We start from the raw sequence: 17602 nt of genomic DNA on the forward strand, positions 1-17602 counted from the left end.
ACTTTTCTCAAAGGTAACGGGAATGTTCCCACTTTGCCTTTCTCTCTTTTTTTTTTTTTCCCCTCAAAACGGTGCAAATGAGGGAAGCCCTGAAGAGCTGCTCTTCCTTACAAGCAATTACCAAGGAGTCAGAAATCCCTCCCGGAGCCACCGGTGACAAAAGCCATCACAACCAAGAGTTAGCACGGAAATCACCGACCCCGCAATATATTAAACACATCGTTTTGTACTTTTGATGGCGTTTAAGCCATTAAGGCAAGAAAATACGGCACTGCACGGCCTCGGCTCTGGGCAAGCTGCCTTCAAATAACTGCTTGGGGGCCGTGGGGGCACGGAGATGGTTGGGGGGGTCGAGCCCGGTGCTGAGCCGAGAGGGTGGCGGAGAGGGATATCGCTGTCACCTTCCCGGTTAAAGCACGGCAGCTTCCCAATGCGGGAAATGCAAATCCCGCGTGCTCGGCCTCCCGCCACGTCCCCCCCCAGCCCAAAATCTGCAGGTCAAATTGGGCGGGATGGGAGGCTCGAATCAGCGCGGGATCAGTTCATGGGGGTTTCCAGCTGTCAGCATCATCCCGGGGGCTCTACTGAGCTTATTCTGATTAACGGGGCGGAACGTTGGAATATTGCGCCTCTTCGCTCTTCCCTGAGTTAAATGGGGTTTAAGTTTTGCTATTTCTGGGAGTAAATCTCAGACTCCTCCACAGCCATGAGGGGAAGTAGCGGCGGGGTGTGTGTCTTGCCTCGCTAGCACAGTCCCCCGCATCCTTTTCCTCTCTAGTCTCAAACTGGAGCATCCACTAGGAGGAAAAAAGACAACCCACGGCACAGACTCCTCTGAACTCCAAGAAAAATGGATTCAGATGAACCCTAAATGAATTAAAATTTAAAAAAAAAAAAAAAAAAAAAGTGAGAAAGGCTTTTTCAGGGTGGTTTGCAGACGCGCCGGGGTTCGGGGAACCGGGGCGGCGCTGGGCGTGGGACGAGAGCCGAGATGGGGGTGAGATAAGGGGGTGTGGGCAGTGGGGCCGAGGTGTGCCCGGGCAGGACGGGGTGGTTCAGGGCGCTGCTTCTATCAGCAGGGCTTCGAGGTGGCTGGAGAAGCCGCAGCAAGGTATGTGTCATCCCCGGTAAGCGCTGGTACAAACCTCCCTCCTCCCCGGCTGCCACCGGGGCAGCGCAAGCGACGCTGGAAGAAATGCCCTTACAGCGGGGCTGGGGGCACCCAGGGCCACGGGCACCCTCCTTCTGCAGCCACCCCGGTGACAAAGTCCTCTTCCAGCTGGATTTACAGACAGGATTTTCCCCTTTACCGTCAATCTTTCTCCCAGTTTCTCACTTTTTTACCCCATATTGAAGCCAAGACCCCCAGCACGGGGTGCTCAAGGGCAGCCAGCACCCAAGCCGCAGCCTTGCGCCCACCAACTGCCACCACCCTGGGGACACAGATGCCACTGACACCTTACACAGGCACCGACGAGGGGGTTTCCACCCTCCGCAGATCCCAAACTCTTCATTTCCCAGCCGGGCCGCGGCTGGGGCTGACGTCGCGCGTGGGGGGCAGGCGGGGAGGGAAACCCTCACCCAGCTGAGGCTCTCGAAAATACGTAAGCAAAAAGCGGCGGTTCTTGGAAACGACTCAGAGCCGTGGGAGGTGAGAAGCCTTTCCACCCACCGGCTACGTGCCGCGCGAGGAGGGAGCCGGAGCCACGGACACCCGGCTGTCCCCTCCGGGGTGGCACTGCTCCCAGCACGGCCCCATCGCTCCCTCCCCAGGGTCATGGCGAGAAGGAGCCTTTTGGGGAGGAAAACCAGCCAGAGAGGGGATTTGTGCCTGTGCAGGATGGGGCCCAGCCAGAAAAGCCCTGCAGGGACAGGATGGAGAGGGGATATGAAATGCTCTTGTCTGGCTGGGGGGAGCCCACCCATGAGCCCCCTCCTCGTCCCAGCCCAAGCCCAGCAGACGCTGCAGCGTGGGGACGTGCTCCTGGCACTTACTGTGGTCACACTCAGCGGGGACACGACCGAAAGCACCGAATCTCCAACGCACGCACCCAAAACGAACAGGGGAGGAGACACCAACCACCATCACTGACACCTCCGCGAGCATTCCCACCCCCCCGGCCCCCGGCACCAGCGCGCGGGGCTCTGGGCACGCTCTGGGCACAGAGGGATGGTTTGTACCCCAGATGAGCAGGGCTGGGTATCGCTCCGCTTCCCCACAAGGGTTATGGTGAGTCATCAAGTCCCCTTGGTGTCCTTTTCCTCCTCGACACGGCGGCCAGGACAGCAGGGGTGGGGTGGCAACCAGAAACAAGGGGTTAAGGGCAAAGGGGATTTATAAAGGTTAAGGAAGACTGAATGGCAGCAAAAAAAAAAAAATAAGTCAAAGAGGAGGAAAAAAAAGGCATTTAAAGAAAAAAAAAAGGAAAAAAAAGACTTTACACAAGAGTTCCCAGGAGATGGGGATGAAGGGGCCGGTGCTGCCAGGGGAGCTGGGAAGAGGTGGGAGCGATGGAAGGGGAGGGAAGGGGAAGGGGAAGGCAGCCAGCAGGTGGGTGTGATGGGGGAGGCCCTGGTGATGCTCCCATTTACCCAGGAACAGCCTGAACATCCCTGTATAGCTTCCAGCTATTCATTTTTCCACGTTCTGCCTCTCGTGGATTATTTCGCCGGCAGCCGGGGATAGGAGAGGGCTTTGCACCAGGGCTCGGCCGAGTCGGGCTCTGGCTCAATAAAGAGCTGCAGAAAAGTGGTGGTGGGGGGAGAAGGAAATTCCACAGGAAGTTCAAATATTTTATTACTTCCTGTTTGTACAAAGTATGTCAACACTTGGCACCCGCTGCGCCATTTGTTTAGAGCTAAGGTGTCAAGTTGAAAAAAAAACCAAAAAAACCCAAACCCAAAACACATCCTTTTTCTTTCCAGATCTGACCCAGAAAGAGCCTGAGCACGAGGGAAAAAAAAAAAAAAAAAAAAAAGAAAAAAAAATCTCTCGGAGCGAGCAGGGCACGTGGAAGGAGCCTGGCGGGGGATTCCCAGGGACCATGGCGGAGCCACCGAGATGGTGGCTCGTTATCAGCCCCCAGCGCTGCTCCTCGCTTGGCTGCGGGTCCTTCAAACAGGGCGCTTGGGGGTCTTCAGCCCCACGGTCCAGCACTCCCGGTCCGTCCAGGCTCCATCCCCCAGCCCCGCGAGGGGCTCTGGCCATCACCTCCCTCCCTTTTCCCTGGGATTTCTCACCCGACTCCACTCGATTTCAGACTCCTCAGAAGTTTTTCTGGGCGCAGCTTTAGTTGAAAAGACTTGCTCAAGGGCTGAGATGAAGCGATGGGACAGGGGTGGGAAATTAATGGGATGCTCAGAGGTGGGGCACGGAGCCCAGCCGCGTTTCTGACCCAAAAACCCCCACGAGAACGGTTGCTGGAGGAATTTTGCCGCATCTGAGAAGACGATGCCCAGGGCTTTCCCAGGATACCAAGACAAATGGCCGATTCTTTCCACATTTAAGGGTGCTTTTCTGCCCGCTCACCCCAGCCCCACATCCAGCCTCCAGCTCCGGCCGGCGCCGATCCTGCACAACAGCAGCCAACGCGCACCGTGTCCCGCTCATTTGCAATGCTACGGCCAAGAAGGGGGGAAAAAACCCCCATATATTTTCCCGCACACACATACATATGCATTTACATATATATATATGTAAAAAAGTATATATAATATACACACACACACACACAAAAATTGCAATTCCTGCTGGCAGCTCTCACCGACCAAAGCCAAGCAGGGGACGGCAGCGCGAGCCGTCGTGTTTGGCCAAAGTTAGTGATTATTGAGGCTTTCCCGGCTCCGGCTGCCAGCTGGTGAGCCCATGGGTGCCGGAGCACCGAGGGGTGCTATGCCGGAGAGCCACCCAGTGGCAGGATAACCAGGAAAAACCATGTTGGTTTTCCACGAGCGAGCCCGGATCATTTTGCAGCCGGTATTTCCACGCCAAGAGTTTTTGTAGAAGACTGCAGGGTCGGAAGGCCAAAGGGCATGATTTCATTATTATTTTTTTTAATTTCAGGCTCATTAGAAAATGTAAACCAACACGGTGTGGCAAAGACGGGTTTTTCATTTTTTTTCTTTTTTTCTTCCGACGCAAGGCGCTGTGTTTTCACCAAACATGAATTTAGGCCCCAGGGTCAAACTGGGCACCGAAATGTGACGTTTTACTGCCAACAAATCTATGATCACGTGAAAAAAAATATAATCCAAAAAACCCACAACTTGGGTCTTAAACTCCTTTGATCAGCAATTTATGGGCTGGGGGGCTGCAGGGATGGGGGAAAAGATGGACCTTTGGGGTCCATTCTGACCTTTGGGCAGAAGCAGCGAAGAGACATCATACAGACCTCCCTAAGGAGCCTACACCTCCAGCACAAACGTTTTGAGGCCCATAAATCAGAAAAAAAAAAAAAAATTAAAAAAAAAAAGAGAAAACTGCTGACCTTGCAGCCCGGGACGGCGTCCTAGGGAGGGCATCCCTCGGGCACACCAAGCCAGAGCCAGGACAAGCCGCTCCATCCTCCGGTTTTGCCTAATTACGCCAAACGAAGGCACGGCCCCAACCCAAACGGCGCAGGGCGAGCGTGCCCAGGGCTCGGCCCCCTCCAGCTCCCTGGCCTGGCTACAAAGCCTTCGCCTCCCTATCGGAAAAATTAAATTAAAGATGGGGAGCGATGGGCCGAGGTGTTGAAATTCCGGAGGAGCGGGTGTGATTCAGCAGGGGTTTGGCGAGCGCCGGCTATCGCTGGAGTCAGAGCAAACCAAACGCTAAGAGTAGTAACTATCTCGCCTTGTATTATTATTTATGTATTCCTGATGATTATTATTATTAGAAAGGCGATCCGATGCGGCAGATAAAGGGCTGAGCCAGGAGTCAGGAGACCTGGTTTCTATTCCTGACCTGGAAAAGTTGTGAAATTCCCTGCCCAAACCCTGCCTAAACCCTGCCTGCTTCCCAATCCCTGGCTGAGCCCCTTCCCACCGCGACCCACGCCTGGGACCTGCCTTGGGTTTCTGGCTTAAAAGAAGGAAAAAAAACCCGACCCAACAGCGTTGCATCGCCTGGACGCCGGCTTGGCAAATCCAGCCCGGCAGCTCAACAAGGTTGAGCTCTCGCGCTCCAAAATTAAAAAAAAAAAACAACAAAAAGTCAAGGGGGAAGGAAAACCCAACGAGCCCCGATGCAAACCAAAGCCCTTCGCCGAGGGAGCGGCCTCCGCCTGGCCCGACATCAAGGGGCGCCCATGGCCCAACGACAGCATCAACAGAAAATATTTTCTAAAGCATATTTAGAAGGATCAAACCGTTTCCCTTCAATTTGGGCACTGACAGCTTTACACGCAAAGGGAACAAACTCCGCATTATAGTCCCCCCGGGGTGGTGCCGAGGGAGCAGGAAGGTGAAGCCGGAGCAAAAAGCCGGAGACGGAGGCCCTGGGGATGAGGTCCCGCCACACAGGGGGTCCCGCAGAGCAAATAACTCTGACGGGAAGAGGAAACTCCTCCAGCCGAGAGCACCGGAGCATTTCCCCCGCGCTCCTGGGATCGCGGGAGGTGCCAAGGTGAGCTCAAACCAGCTAAAAAACAATCCGACGAGGGCCGTTGGCAGCAAAGAGCCACCCTCAAGCCAAGAGGCACCGTCCTGCACCCAGCGGGGCCGACTCGGTCAAAACAAAATGACATTTCTTGCGGTTGAATCGTCTCTTTGGTTTTTCTCAAGCCCCGCAGCCCCCGCCTGCCGGCGCTGACAGCCGGAGCCTTCTGCCACCCGAAAGCGAAACCTCCGCCAACCAAAAGGGGAAGGTGCTCTCCCAGCAATCCCGGCAGGCAGGCAGAGAAAAGCATGGCGCGGAGGAAACCTGCAAACATTTTTCAATTTAATAATCGGCACATCAGCCTCCGAAGCCGGGCACGGCATCTCTGGCTTTGTAACCCCCCCAGCAATGCCCTGCGCCCCACCGGGTTTGAATCCTCTGTATTTTTGTTGTCGGAACCCAAAGTATCTTCCCTACATCCCAACCGTCGTGGGGACTGGAGCTATAAAACCACCCCTCCGCGATGGGGTACGGAGCGTGGTGAGAGCAGGGACATGCTTCTATTTAATCCGCACGGAGAAAATAAAAGCAGATGAGCCGTGGCCACCGCAGCGCGCGTCCTCGGGGCTCATTTGGCCACGCCGGCTCGTTAGCCCTGCGCCCTACAAATGATGCCGGCCCCGGCTGGCTTTGCCCAGCCGCAGGGGCATCCTGCATCCTTTGGCCACGGAGATATCGGCCCCCTGCACCCCCCCACGCAGCCCCTGCACTTCTCAGCGCCAGCCAAATAAAATACATCACTTACTTCGTGGCTCCCGGGGTCCGTCCACAGTCACTTTAATGGCTCGGTGGTAGGTGGCGACTTGGGTGGGGTTGGTGAACACGGTGATGGTCAGGGTGAAGCTTTTTCCTAAGGATGGGGGAGGGGGGGGAGAAGAGAAATGAGGATATTCAGATATTCACGTAGGCTCAGCTCTTGTGGGAGCGAAAGGCTCCTGGCTGGAGCAAGCTCAGACACAAATATCCACATCCACCGAACTCCAACACACACATCATTTAATTTTATGAGCCATTATTGCCGAGACACAAAGCTCGGCCGGCTCCCGCTGGGGTTCAGCCGGCTGCAGCGGAGAGAGCTTGGACCCGGTTCAGGGCAGGAGCCAGGACCTTCTCGGATGCAAAAGTCGCTTGTCCCCCCCCTCCCCTGCCCTGTCCCCATATCGACCCCTTCACACACAGCAGCTTCCTGGTGCCTTCCCGCTCAGATGCTTCCCCTTTTCCCGTGGGAATCCAGCCCTGAAACACGGCACTGGACCCCATCTGCGAGGGATGGGTTTGGGTCCTGGCGCCCATGGGATGCTCCTGCAGGAGGAGACTGGGGAGATGGCACCAGTCTGCAGGCCCCGGGCGCTGCCGTTTGCTGGGGAAACCTGGTGGCTTTGGCCCCGCAGATGCATCCACACGGGGACGGTTGGAGGGGAGCTGCACCGGGCTCTCGGCCGTACGGGCACCCACAGCCCACCTACGGGGGCGCAAGGGCCAGAAATTGGAAATTGCAAAATGGGAACTGAATCCAGACAGCTTTGGCCACCAGAAGTGGCCACCACACAGGTGGCCCCACCGGCTGCGGGGACTGTCCCCCTCTCCCAGCCCTGACCAGGCAGCGGGAACCCACTGCAGGGAAAGGGCTTGGATACCACCATGGGGGCTTTCAGGGACGCTTTTGAAGCACCGAGCTTGTCACCTTTCTTTTAAAAAAAATAAAATAAATTAAAAAAGGGGTAAAGCAGTGAAAAAGTCTCTGGGGAGGCCAATTTGGCAAGAAGAAAACAGTGACCCCTCGCTCCAGCAATACAGCGTCCCATCCGCAGCCCAAAAACGCTTTCGGCATTGTGCAGGGTGTTACCACCCCTGCACCCATGTGCCACCCCGCTCCCCCCCTCTAGCACCCACCCCAACCCCAAACCCACTCCCCTCCCGCAGCCGCGGCATCCTCATCCCGGACCCTTCGCCCTCTCCTTGCCCAATCTTGGCTGCCACCGGCCACTCAATGGCCAGCCCATGGGGATGCTGTGGGAGAAAACCACTCTAACCAACCCCCCCAAGAGCAACCGCTGTGGGATTTCAAAGGTATCGAGTATTTCCGAGGTGTAAACCCCAGCAGGAATCGGGCTGGAAATGCCCGTGCAATAGCCCTTTGCTCCTTCAGGCTTTATCTCACAAATAAATGCCGTAAAAAACCACCTCCTTTCCCTTTTCCCCCCCTAAAGGAATTAAGGGTTTTCAGATCCCGACCATCACCTATCTAGAGGGCTGGATCCGAGAATATCCGTAGCAAAACAAAACGGCGTTTATCCAGCTAGAAGGAAAAAAGACTAAACGGAAAAATGAAATTATCTCCTCCGGAGAGCATCCTGCAATTATCCCAGGTGGGCGAGTTTCTCTACGGGAGCAGCGGGGGGGGGGATGTGTGTGTGTGTGGAAATGCCGGCTTTAAAGCAGCCGGCAAAGCATCAACCCCTGCCCTGCCTCTGCTTTCAGAGCAGCACTACACGCGGCACAAAGCTTCGGCTCATTTTCTGCACGAAAAAAAAAAAAGAATTTTTTTTTTTTTTTTTTTTTTTACCCCTCCCAGATAGAATTTGGGTGAAGCAGCGGCGCTGGAAACCTGCAGGGAAAAGCCGTTTTGCCGCAGCCCGCGGAGCACGAAGGCTGCCGGGCGCCGGCACGGCCACCGAAAAAAACCAACCGACGCCGAGGATTTGTTTGGCAAAAAGGTTTGCAGAACCAGAGCGCGGGGCTGAGGATTATGAGGAGCAATTATTTAGCAAATTCCACCGGGGGGGTGGGGAGGGAGCCTCTCGGTTTTCACGCGTCCGGCTTGCGAGACGCGCAGCCCTCCCGCACGCCCGAGGAGCGGAGCCCAGCTCCGTCCCCGTCTCCTCTACTTACTAATACATCTGAGGGTTTTTTTTTAATTTTTATTTTTAATTTTTTTTTTTTTAATATATTCTCCGCGTGAAATAACTCCCCTGCATTTCAGCCCCCCTCCCCGTTGGCTGGAGATAACGAATATCACCGAGCAGCAACTCCAGGGAGCGCGGCCGCAGCGCGGAGCCGGCCGGGGCCATTTCTCCGTCTCTCAGCAGCTCTCAACAATCCTCCCATGAATCGAAAATGACAATTATTACTCAGCACCATTTTTACTCATTTCCCGCCTTCTCAGGAAGCCGGCCTGAGGTTCTTCATTCCCACCGCGCCCCGGCCCCAGCCGGCTGCGTGGGGCAGGATCCCAGCTCCTGGCTGGGGTTGGGAGCACCCACGGCTCCGGGAGGTGCTCCGGGGGGATATTCCAGCCGGGAGAGCAGGCGGTGGGGTGCTGTAGGCATCACTTTCATTTTAGACATTGCAATCTGAGCAGAAAAGGTGGGGTTTTGTTGTTTTCTTGGGGGTTGGTTTTTTTTTTTTAATTTAATTTTTTTTTTTTTTTTTTTTAGAGCAAAACTGGTCCTTCTACCCTCCCTTTGTCTTCCACATGGAGATGGTAGTTTTGGAGGTGGTGGGGGGGGTAAGGACCTGCTCGTCCCAGCTCACAGCGCTGGGGAATGATCCTGGACACGTTAATATTAAAAAAAAAAAAAAAAAAAGGACACCCAATTCTGAACCATTTCAGCCCATGTTTTCAAACCGAGAGCCCGGCTGCCTCTGTGGCGCAGGGAGGGCTGTGCACGGGGGCAGGCGGTGCGGGTTTACGGCTCCACGCACCCACGCTCCGCATTTACACCAACATTTCCCCACACACGGAGCTGGGCTCCAACAAACCCTCTTGCAACGAATCCAAATTTCTGCCAGAATAAACGAAACCAGCACCGGGCTTCCAGAGATTAAGCCAGACAAGGGCAAGCAAGTGCGACACCACAGAATAAAAATTCAATAGAAACGATTTTTTTTCACACTAAGCAGGTCTGAAAGAGCCCCTCGCCAGAAAAGCGCGGCCGGACACAGGGAACTAAGCACATGCTTCACGCAGCAAGAAAACCCCCCCGTGTCACCTCCACACCAGCCTCACAGAGACCCGATGGGGTTATTTCCCTGCAAATATTACAAAACCTTATCCCAAAATAACATATTAAAAAAAAAAAAATAACTCCTCACTCCGAAGCCCGTTAGAGGCAGCAGAAGTGTTTCCACTGCTGTAATGAGTATTTGCCAGGACTCTGCCGGCGGAAGGTGACTATTCACCCAAGTGCTTTCTGAGACTGTAAACTACTGTTAATTCAGAGCTTGGGACTGCAGAGGAGGAAAGTTAATAATGAATTCAAGAGTCAAGCTGAGATTGGGTTGCATTCAGTTTGGAAATTTGTGTAAGGAGGATTTAAAAAAAAAAAAACCAGAAAGAAAAAAAAAAGAAAAGAGCCTAAGAGAATAATTGATTACAGAAATGAAAGCTTAATTCATAAAAGAAAAACATTTTCCATCCATCAACCTGCAACCAGTTAAGTGGAGAGTTTTAAAGAAACTGCAACATGGAGAAGGAGCCAACAGGAAAAAGGAAATGTATGAAAGAATGTAAACTATTCAAGTTTCATAAAGAGGAACAAGTAAACAGTTATTACATGCAAATAATTCCTAACATCACTGCTTTTAATTAATGCAGAGAAGTCAAAATATATCTGACATTGTGTGTATACATTCGAAGCCTTTTGAGAATATGCTGCCATGTGGCCATTAAAATATAGTATTCTCATTTTTGTTTCAACGAACAATTAAGTGCTTCGGTCTGCGGCGTTTATTGGTGATGAAATGCTAAAATCCTACTTATTATTCTCTGAAATTCAGGTAGGGTTGGGCTGCGAGAAAGGAGGGAAGGACGGGCAGGGCTGGCGTTCGGCATTTCCAGGGGATTTATTTCCCTCTCCTCGGATGCCACAGCCCGGTTTCCTTGAGGGTTTGTTTGGGGCGGGGGGGGGGAACCACCACCAAAAAAAAAAACAACCACCACCCAGCAGCGTGATCCCTTTGGTTCTATCATTTAGCCCTAACCTCAGAAAAATTTCTCACCCGCTTTTCCGCGCAAAAAAAAAAACCCCAAAAAACCCGAATAAACCTTCCCCCAAAAGCCCCCCGCAGCTCTGCCCTGCGCCCGCCCGGCTCCCGCATCTCCCCATGGAGACGAACCTTTCTGCACCCCCTCCGTGCCGAGCACCGGCTGAGCATTTTAATTTCGACACTTGAATTATTTATTTTTTTTCCCCCCACCATTTAAAAAACTCAGCTGCCGGGTGGGGTGGGTTTGTTGCCCCTGAGCGCATTCACCTGCGGAGGGGATGGATGCACCGAGCCGGTGAGGGAAATTCGGGAGGATTTCGGCCAGCCCCACACCTGAGACGAATTCACCACCACGGAGCTTTTACAACAAGGCTTTATTTCCTGCCCCCCCCCCCCCGCCCCCAACTCCCTGCACCGGCCATTCCCGACACCTCGGTAGAGGGAAAAATCCCGGGAGGAGCGGGGCAGAGCCGGCGGGGCCGCTCCCGCATCCCGGCTCCTTCATCCCAGCTCGTTCATCCCGCATCCCGGCCGCTGCCCGCTCGGGAACCGCTTCAGGGATGGGGAGATTCCTTCCTGCGTGAAAAAGCTCAGCCCGCAGCAACGAAACCACCGGCCCGCGAGAAATACACCGTTAATATAAAATAAGATAAAAATAACGCCTTTTTCCCCCTTCCTTATTTTCTCTCTATTTTTTTCTTTTCCCAAAAAGCCAAATAAAAAGGCCAACCGTTTCCTGGCCGGTACCTACCCCTGCCGCTTCTCCCAACAAATCGGAGGTCGTTAAATCTCGCTACTTGGTTTTTCATCACGGCGGAGGCGTTGCGGAGCTCGGCCGAGTAGTTTTCGTCGTTCCCTGCCATCACCGTGACCACCGTCCCATCGGGCACGTCGCCGAGGGCTACGACCTGGGGCAGGACCAGAGGATTTTAGGCTAAAATTAACCGCCGTCGGACCTAACCTGCCCTACGGTTTCCCCCCGCCCCCAAAACCAAAGCAAAACTAAAAGCAACCCGAGGAAGGCTGGAAAATCGGAGGGGGAAGGGGGGAATGAGCTAAAAAAAGGGGTTAAAAGGAGCCAGGGGCTTCCGCGGGGTGAGGGGGGGGGGGCGTCAGCCCGCCCTCGGCCCCGCCGGGAGGGAATTGTGCTGTTATTTTGTTTGATTTAGGGGAAAATAATAATAATAATTAAAAAAAAGCGGTGACGAGCGCCGGGGCCCCGGAGCTCCGCGCCTGGCCCCGGGGAGCGAAGAAGGGGAGAGGAGAAGGGCCCTCCCCGCCCGGGGAGCAGCGCCCCGAGCCCCCGGGGATCCCGGTTTGCAACCGCCCCATCACACACCCGCCGGGCTCCCCGGGGCTCCGCTGCCGTCCTGCCCGGCTCCCCGCGTTGATTTTTGGCTGTCCCGGTCTCAGCCCCGTTCCTCCAAGCCCCAGCCCCGGGGGCGCAGCGGGGATGCCCGGCCCCGGGGGGGCCCCGTCGGGTCACCCCGTCCCGCGGGAGCGGAGCCGGGCGGCCGCGGGGAGCCCGGGCAGCGCAGCCCGGTGCCGGCGCTTCAGCTCTTCGCTTTTTTTTTTTTTCTTTTTGCAGATTAGATCTCCCTTCCCTGCTTCTCTCTCCCTCTCCCAGGAAGGTAATTAACCTCCACTCTCATTAAAACTTCAAAGTCGCCTGAGAGCTCCTAACTGTACGGAATATCTAAGATGCTGTGACCGCGGGGCAATGCGGAGACTTGATTAAAAATAATAAACCGGGCTCCCTTGAAGGTGATGTCAAGAGCGAGTTAAAGCGAAAGGGGCGGAGGGAAAGAGGCGAGTAGGTCGGGGCGGAGGGCAAGCCCGGAGCCGAGCCGGTCCCTCCGAGCCACCGGGGCTACCTGCCCGGTCGCAGCCCTCCCCGGAGCTCGGGACTTACCTTGAAGGCGACGGGCAGCGTCTTGTTGCACCTCCAGTGGGACGGCAGCACCGAGCACAAGAAGTTGGGGCTGTCGGTGCGGACCAGTTCGCCGGCGTGGTCGGCCAGTACATCCACGACGGAGCGGACCTCGGGGCGAGCCCGGGCGCCCGGGGCGGGGGCCCCCAGCGCCCCGCTGTTCTCGCCCATCTTACCGCAGGGGAAGGCCGTGGAGGGGGGTGTGAAGCGCCTGCTGGTGCTCGGGTCTACGGGAATACGCATCACAACGGCGGGCGTCAGGGAGCCGCCGCGGCCGGGGGGTACCAGGAGGGGCCCGGCGGGGCCCGGCGCCCACCGCTCGGCTGCGGCGGGGCTCGGCGGCGGGGCTCGGCGGGGGCAGCGGAGGCCGGGCCCCGCGCTGCCTCGCTCCGTCCCGGCAGATCGCCGTCCTCAGCGGGGAAAGCCGGGGGGTTGCGGGGCGTCCGCTGCCGCCGGGCTGCGGGGCTCGTCCTCCCCGCCGGTTTGGCTGCGGTTCCCTCCGGCCCCGCCCGGGGAAAGGCGGCGCGGAGCCCCTGCAGAGCCACGTCGCGGCCGGGCGCCCTCGGTTGCAGGCGGGTCCCCCTCCGCCGGGCGGCCCCGAAACCGGCTCCCAAGTGTCAGCCGCGCCGCCCGGTACCGTATTTACTGCCGGCCCCGGGGGGGGCGGGCCGCGCCCTGACGGACGGGGCGCCCAGCCAATGGGGAGGTGGAGGGGGGTCCTTTCACCCGCCCCCCGCCCGGCTCCCGCGGGGCGAGGGGGCGTGGCCACGGCCGAAAAGGGGCGTGGTCAACGACGAAAGAGGCGTGGACGTGTTTGAAGTGGGCGTGGTCACAGCGAACCACGCCCCGCCCCCCGGCGGGGCGGGCGCACGTCGGGGCCCCGGTGGCTTCTCGCCGCCGCGGCCGCCGGAGGGTTTTGGGGCGCGATGGGGCCGTTTTGGGGCCGGAGCCGCCGCCGCGCAGCGCGGTTGGGGATACAGCACGCCCCCCCCCACCGCTGCCGCCCCCCGCGATGGCTCGGCCGAGGCGGGCCGAGGGGGAGCGGCGGCCGCGGGGCAGCCGCTGGGGGCGCCGGCACACGCGTCCCCGACGGGGGGGGCTCGCCCCGCGGGCTCCGCTGGAAACCGCTGATCCCCAACCTCCCCCTTCTGCCCTCTCCCCCCCCCCCCCCCAAAAAAAATGAAAACCGCCTCCATCTCCGGCGGTCCCGGGGCGCCCCCGGCAGCTCCCCCGGGGCTGCGGCTGCGGGTAGGGCCGGCGGCTCCGGCCGGAATCGTTGGCGAGAAAAATTCGTGGCGAAGCCACCGGTTCTGCGGGAGCACAACGAAGGCGGCGGTTCACCCCGCTCCGCGGCTGCCCGCGGAAAAGCCGAACCGCGGGGCGGGAGGGAGGCAGAACCGGGGGCCGAGGCGGAGATTTCTGTGCCCGCGCTGCCCGGCTGAGCTCCGCCGGTGGCGTTTAGGGACCGGGACGGCCCGTCGGAGCGGGGCCGGCCGGGCCGCAGCGTTCCCGGCTTCAGGCTGCGAATTTTCCTTAAAACAACCAAAAAAAAATAATAAACCCCAGCACCCCCAAAAATTTCTCCTTTTCCCGACTCCCCTCCGCGAAGTAATGAAACGTTTTCCTCCGAAATGCGGGCCGGGCTCCGCATCCCTCTGCTCGCAAGACCCAAACACCGTGTTTGCTCAAAATAAAAACAAAAAATAGAGATATATATATATTATTTTTTTTTTAACTCGTAGGAGCGGAGGTTCCCTCGCTGCAGCGCACCGGTAACAGCGCGGGTGGCTGCGCCGGCCCCCAGGGGAGCCGCGCCGGGAGAACCGGGTCCGTCGAGCCGGTGCCGGGGGCGGCTCGGAGCCCACCCGGCCCCGGGGGGTGGCGGGGCGCGGGGGGACGGCCTCCAGCCCCGCGTGTCGGGCCGTCTCCCGCAGTTACCGGCGCTGAAATCCTGCCCTTTTTAGGTGAAAGCGGCCGCCGGGTTTAGTTCTATTTTTCACCCCCCGTTCAGCAGCCGGGGGGGACCCGGACAAAACCCTGGGGCAGAGCTGCGGGCGGGGGGGACCTGCCGGGCCCGGCTGCCGCGGCCCCACGCCGGGGTTTGCCGGGGGATGGGGGGCTCCAGGTACCCCCCTTCCCTCCCCGGTACCTCCCCGGTGGGGAAGGGGGGGCACGGAGGGGATGGGGGGCCACACCGCGCATGCGCTGCAGTGCGGGGCCGCCGCCGGTAGTTGGCGCCGAGGCTCCGCCGTGGCGGCTCCGCGACGGGGCGGCCCGGACCGCTGACCCCCCCCCCCCCTCCTCCCCGCCCCGTCCGGGGCCTGCCCCGGCCCGCTGCAAGGCTTTGCCGCTCCTGCCGCTTCCCGCTGCCGAACCGACCCCCCAGGACACACCGCCTTTGTCCCAGCCGCCTCCCTGGGTAGCCCCGGGGGTGTCACCCCGTCATCCCCACTCCCCGGGAGCTGCACCCCCGGAGCCGTGCAGGGCGGGTGAGCCCCATCGTGGCTGCCCAACCTGACCCACAACACCTCCATGGGGTGATTTCAGGCTCGGTCCCAGCAGGACCGAGCTGCCTCCCTGCAGCACGATGCTTGTTTCCAGCTCTATATTCCCCGTTTGGTTGCTGTGTCCCTTCAGCGTCCCCTCGCAGCCCTGCCACCCACAAATTCCTCTAATCCCTTTTCATACTGTTGGAAAGGGCACCTAATTACACCACCTCGGTGTCCTCAGAGCTTCCCCGAGGTGCCGCGAGTCAGTCACCGATGTATTCCCAGATGCGCAGGGTACCACGTCCCGCTCCCTCCCCAAAAAACAGTCTCTTCGGCACCCTCTGCCCTCCCACCCTGACTTGTTCTTGCCTTCAGGGTGAGGGGGTGCAGACTCGCCCCCATAGCCCATTGCGTGGCCCTGCACTTCTCTGCTGTGCAGGAGCAAAGCCCGTCACCGACTTGCAGCGATACAAAACGAGACCCAAAACACAGGGCAGTGACAAACCAGGCTCCCCCCAACCCCAAACTGGCTGGTGACCCCCAGTCCAGCAAAGCAACCCAGCGGCTGCTCCCACAAAGAGGTGTTCAAGCGAGCAAAACCATCCCAGAGCTACGGGGACCTGCAGCACCGTACCCTCGCGGGAATTATTTTTATATTTAAATTATCCTTTCCAGCACAGCAGGATTCAGAGTCTCAAACAGGGGACAAATCTCTCACTGCTCTCGTCCTCCACAACCCAGGGGACATTGACGCGTGGGGATTGTTCCTCCGCCACCCTCCCTGCGCTCCAGGGGACGTCAACAGAGTGTAAGACCCAGGATTTGCAGGGGCCTCTTTTCAAATACTGAAAAGCTACTGTTCGCATCGCAGGGAGGTCAGCGGCTCTTTAAATCATTACTTGCTGGGATTACTTCCCTTACAGGCTCCTCTGTAGTTTGTAATTCGTTTGAGCTGCTCTTTAGCAGCAGAGCCACTCGTTTCGACGGCAAGGAAGCGAGCGCAGAGGCTTTATAGGAAGCTTTCTATTAAAAATTCATCGCAAACTCTGCCTCAGACCTCTCAGGAGCACGGCGCTCAGTAGGGCCATGCGGGTGTCTGGATCTATTTTGTAGTTAAGGGAAGGGGATCTGAGAGCAGCACGCAGGGAGGGAGCGTGCTATTCATTCATAAATCAAACAACAGATGCCGGGTCCAATGGGGTGCGCGATGGTGACAATTTTTAACCCCTGCGTGTCACCGCTCAAAAGGGGCTCCCCGGGGGCGATTACAGGCGCTGCAGGCAGAGGTTCCTGCGGGAGGAAGCCGCGGGGCTCAGGGGAAGAAATAAGGGGAAACTTGGGGCTGGCGGGGGGATGAGAAAAGGCAGCGGCTGCCCCGGCCATAAATCAGGGGGAAGGACGGCTGCGCTGGGCCGAGGGACCAGCTGCGGGACGGGCCTGTTGACGACTCCAGCAGCGCTGCACCACGCGCCCCGGGGCTGGGCGATACCCGCAGAGGGGGAAACCCTGCTCAGCGCCCGCTGCCAGGGCCAGGGCTGCAGCCTGGCATCAAATCCCAGCCTGACATCGAATCCCAAGCCGGGACATCCGTTAACCCCCTGGGAGCCACGGCTGCCCAAATCCACCTTGCTGTCTGCGTACGCAGCCCCGGCGCCTGGCGTCCAGCATCCTTGCTTGGGGCAGAAAGAGGAGGAGGAGGAAGAGGAGCAGGAAGAGAAGGAAGACTTTATCAAGAGTTTCAGATCCTGGCATGAAATGCTGTCACCAGGGAAAATCAATATGAGATTCCCACCTGGTTACCTGGGGCCAGGTTTTGTTCATCATCATTTGAACGGCTAGAAAGGGCTGGAGAACTGGTCAATGACTCTCCTCGCAGCTCTGGGGGCTCGCGTCTCCTCCCAGTTCTCCCCGTTTTATCCCAGTGCACTTTATTACCAGTCCTCATTTCAATCAGCATCTCCAGGGAGATGCCCCACACGCATGCGCATCCACACACGCATCCTCGGCCGCTGGGGGGACCAGAGCCGTGACCCCCAAGCGTATGCACGGGGTGAATCAGGAGGGATGCTGCTGCCGTCGTGCTGCCATCGGGGGATTTCTCATCCCTCAAAACAGGGTGCGAGGGGATCCAGGACCCACCGCTCCCCCGGTACCAGCCCTTGGTGGCACCCTCTGCTCCGGGCGTAGCACAAATCCTCGAGCGTGCGCAGCGCCGACGGGATGAGACGGGGTTCTGAAAAGCTGCGAAGTGACTTAGGAGCACGAGGGCGATTGACGTGAATCCTGCGGTTGTGAAGTCACGAAAGTGCCATTCTTCATTGTTCGGGACCACGATGCTCCTCTCCCCACAACGGCCCGACAATGAGGAGCATGTTCAGGGCTCACATCCTCTGTGCTATTGATAGCACCGCCGAGCTTTTTGGAGCGTGGGTCCCATCTGCCACTTCCACTCCTTTTTAAAAGATCCTAATGACTGTCAGATCCTTTTAGTTCTTAATTAATTTCAGAGTTCAACTGCAAATAGGAAACAAGGCAGCTTTTGCCCTTACGCATATG

General features: G+C 57.8%; 1 protein-coding gene across 1 annotated transcript in view; it reads right to left on the minus strand.

The window, feature by feature from the left end:
* Window positions 1–12874, minus strand: part of RUNX3 (RUNX family transcription factor 3) — a 40158-nt gene extending 27284 nt beyond the window's left edge. The window contains exons 1-3 of the mRNA XM_054223972.1: window positions 12540–12874; window positions 11379–11535; window positions 6384–6488 (exon numbers count right to left, since the gene is read on the minus strand). Of these exons, the coding sequence (XP_054079947.1) occupies window positions 6384–6488; window positions 11379–11535; window positions 12540–12800 (523 nt within the window). The 5' untranslated portion in view covers window positions 12801–12874. The remainder of the gene's footprint in view (window positions 1–6383; window positions 6489–11378; window positions 11536–12539) is intronic.
* Window positions 12875–17602: the final 4728 nt, after the last annotated feature.

This window comes from Rissa tridactyla, chromosome 18, assembly GCF_028500815.1.
Source record: "Rissa tridactyla isolate bRisTri1 chromosome 18, bRisTri1.patW.cur.20221130, whole genome shotgun sequence".
In the NCBI taxonomy this organism is placed as follows: Eukaryota; Metazoa; Chordata; class Aves; order Charadriiformes; family Laridae; genus Rissa; species Rissa tridactyla.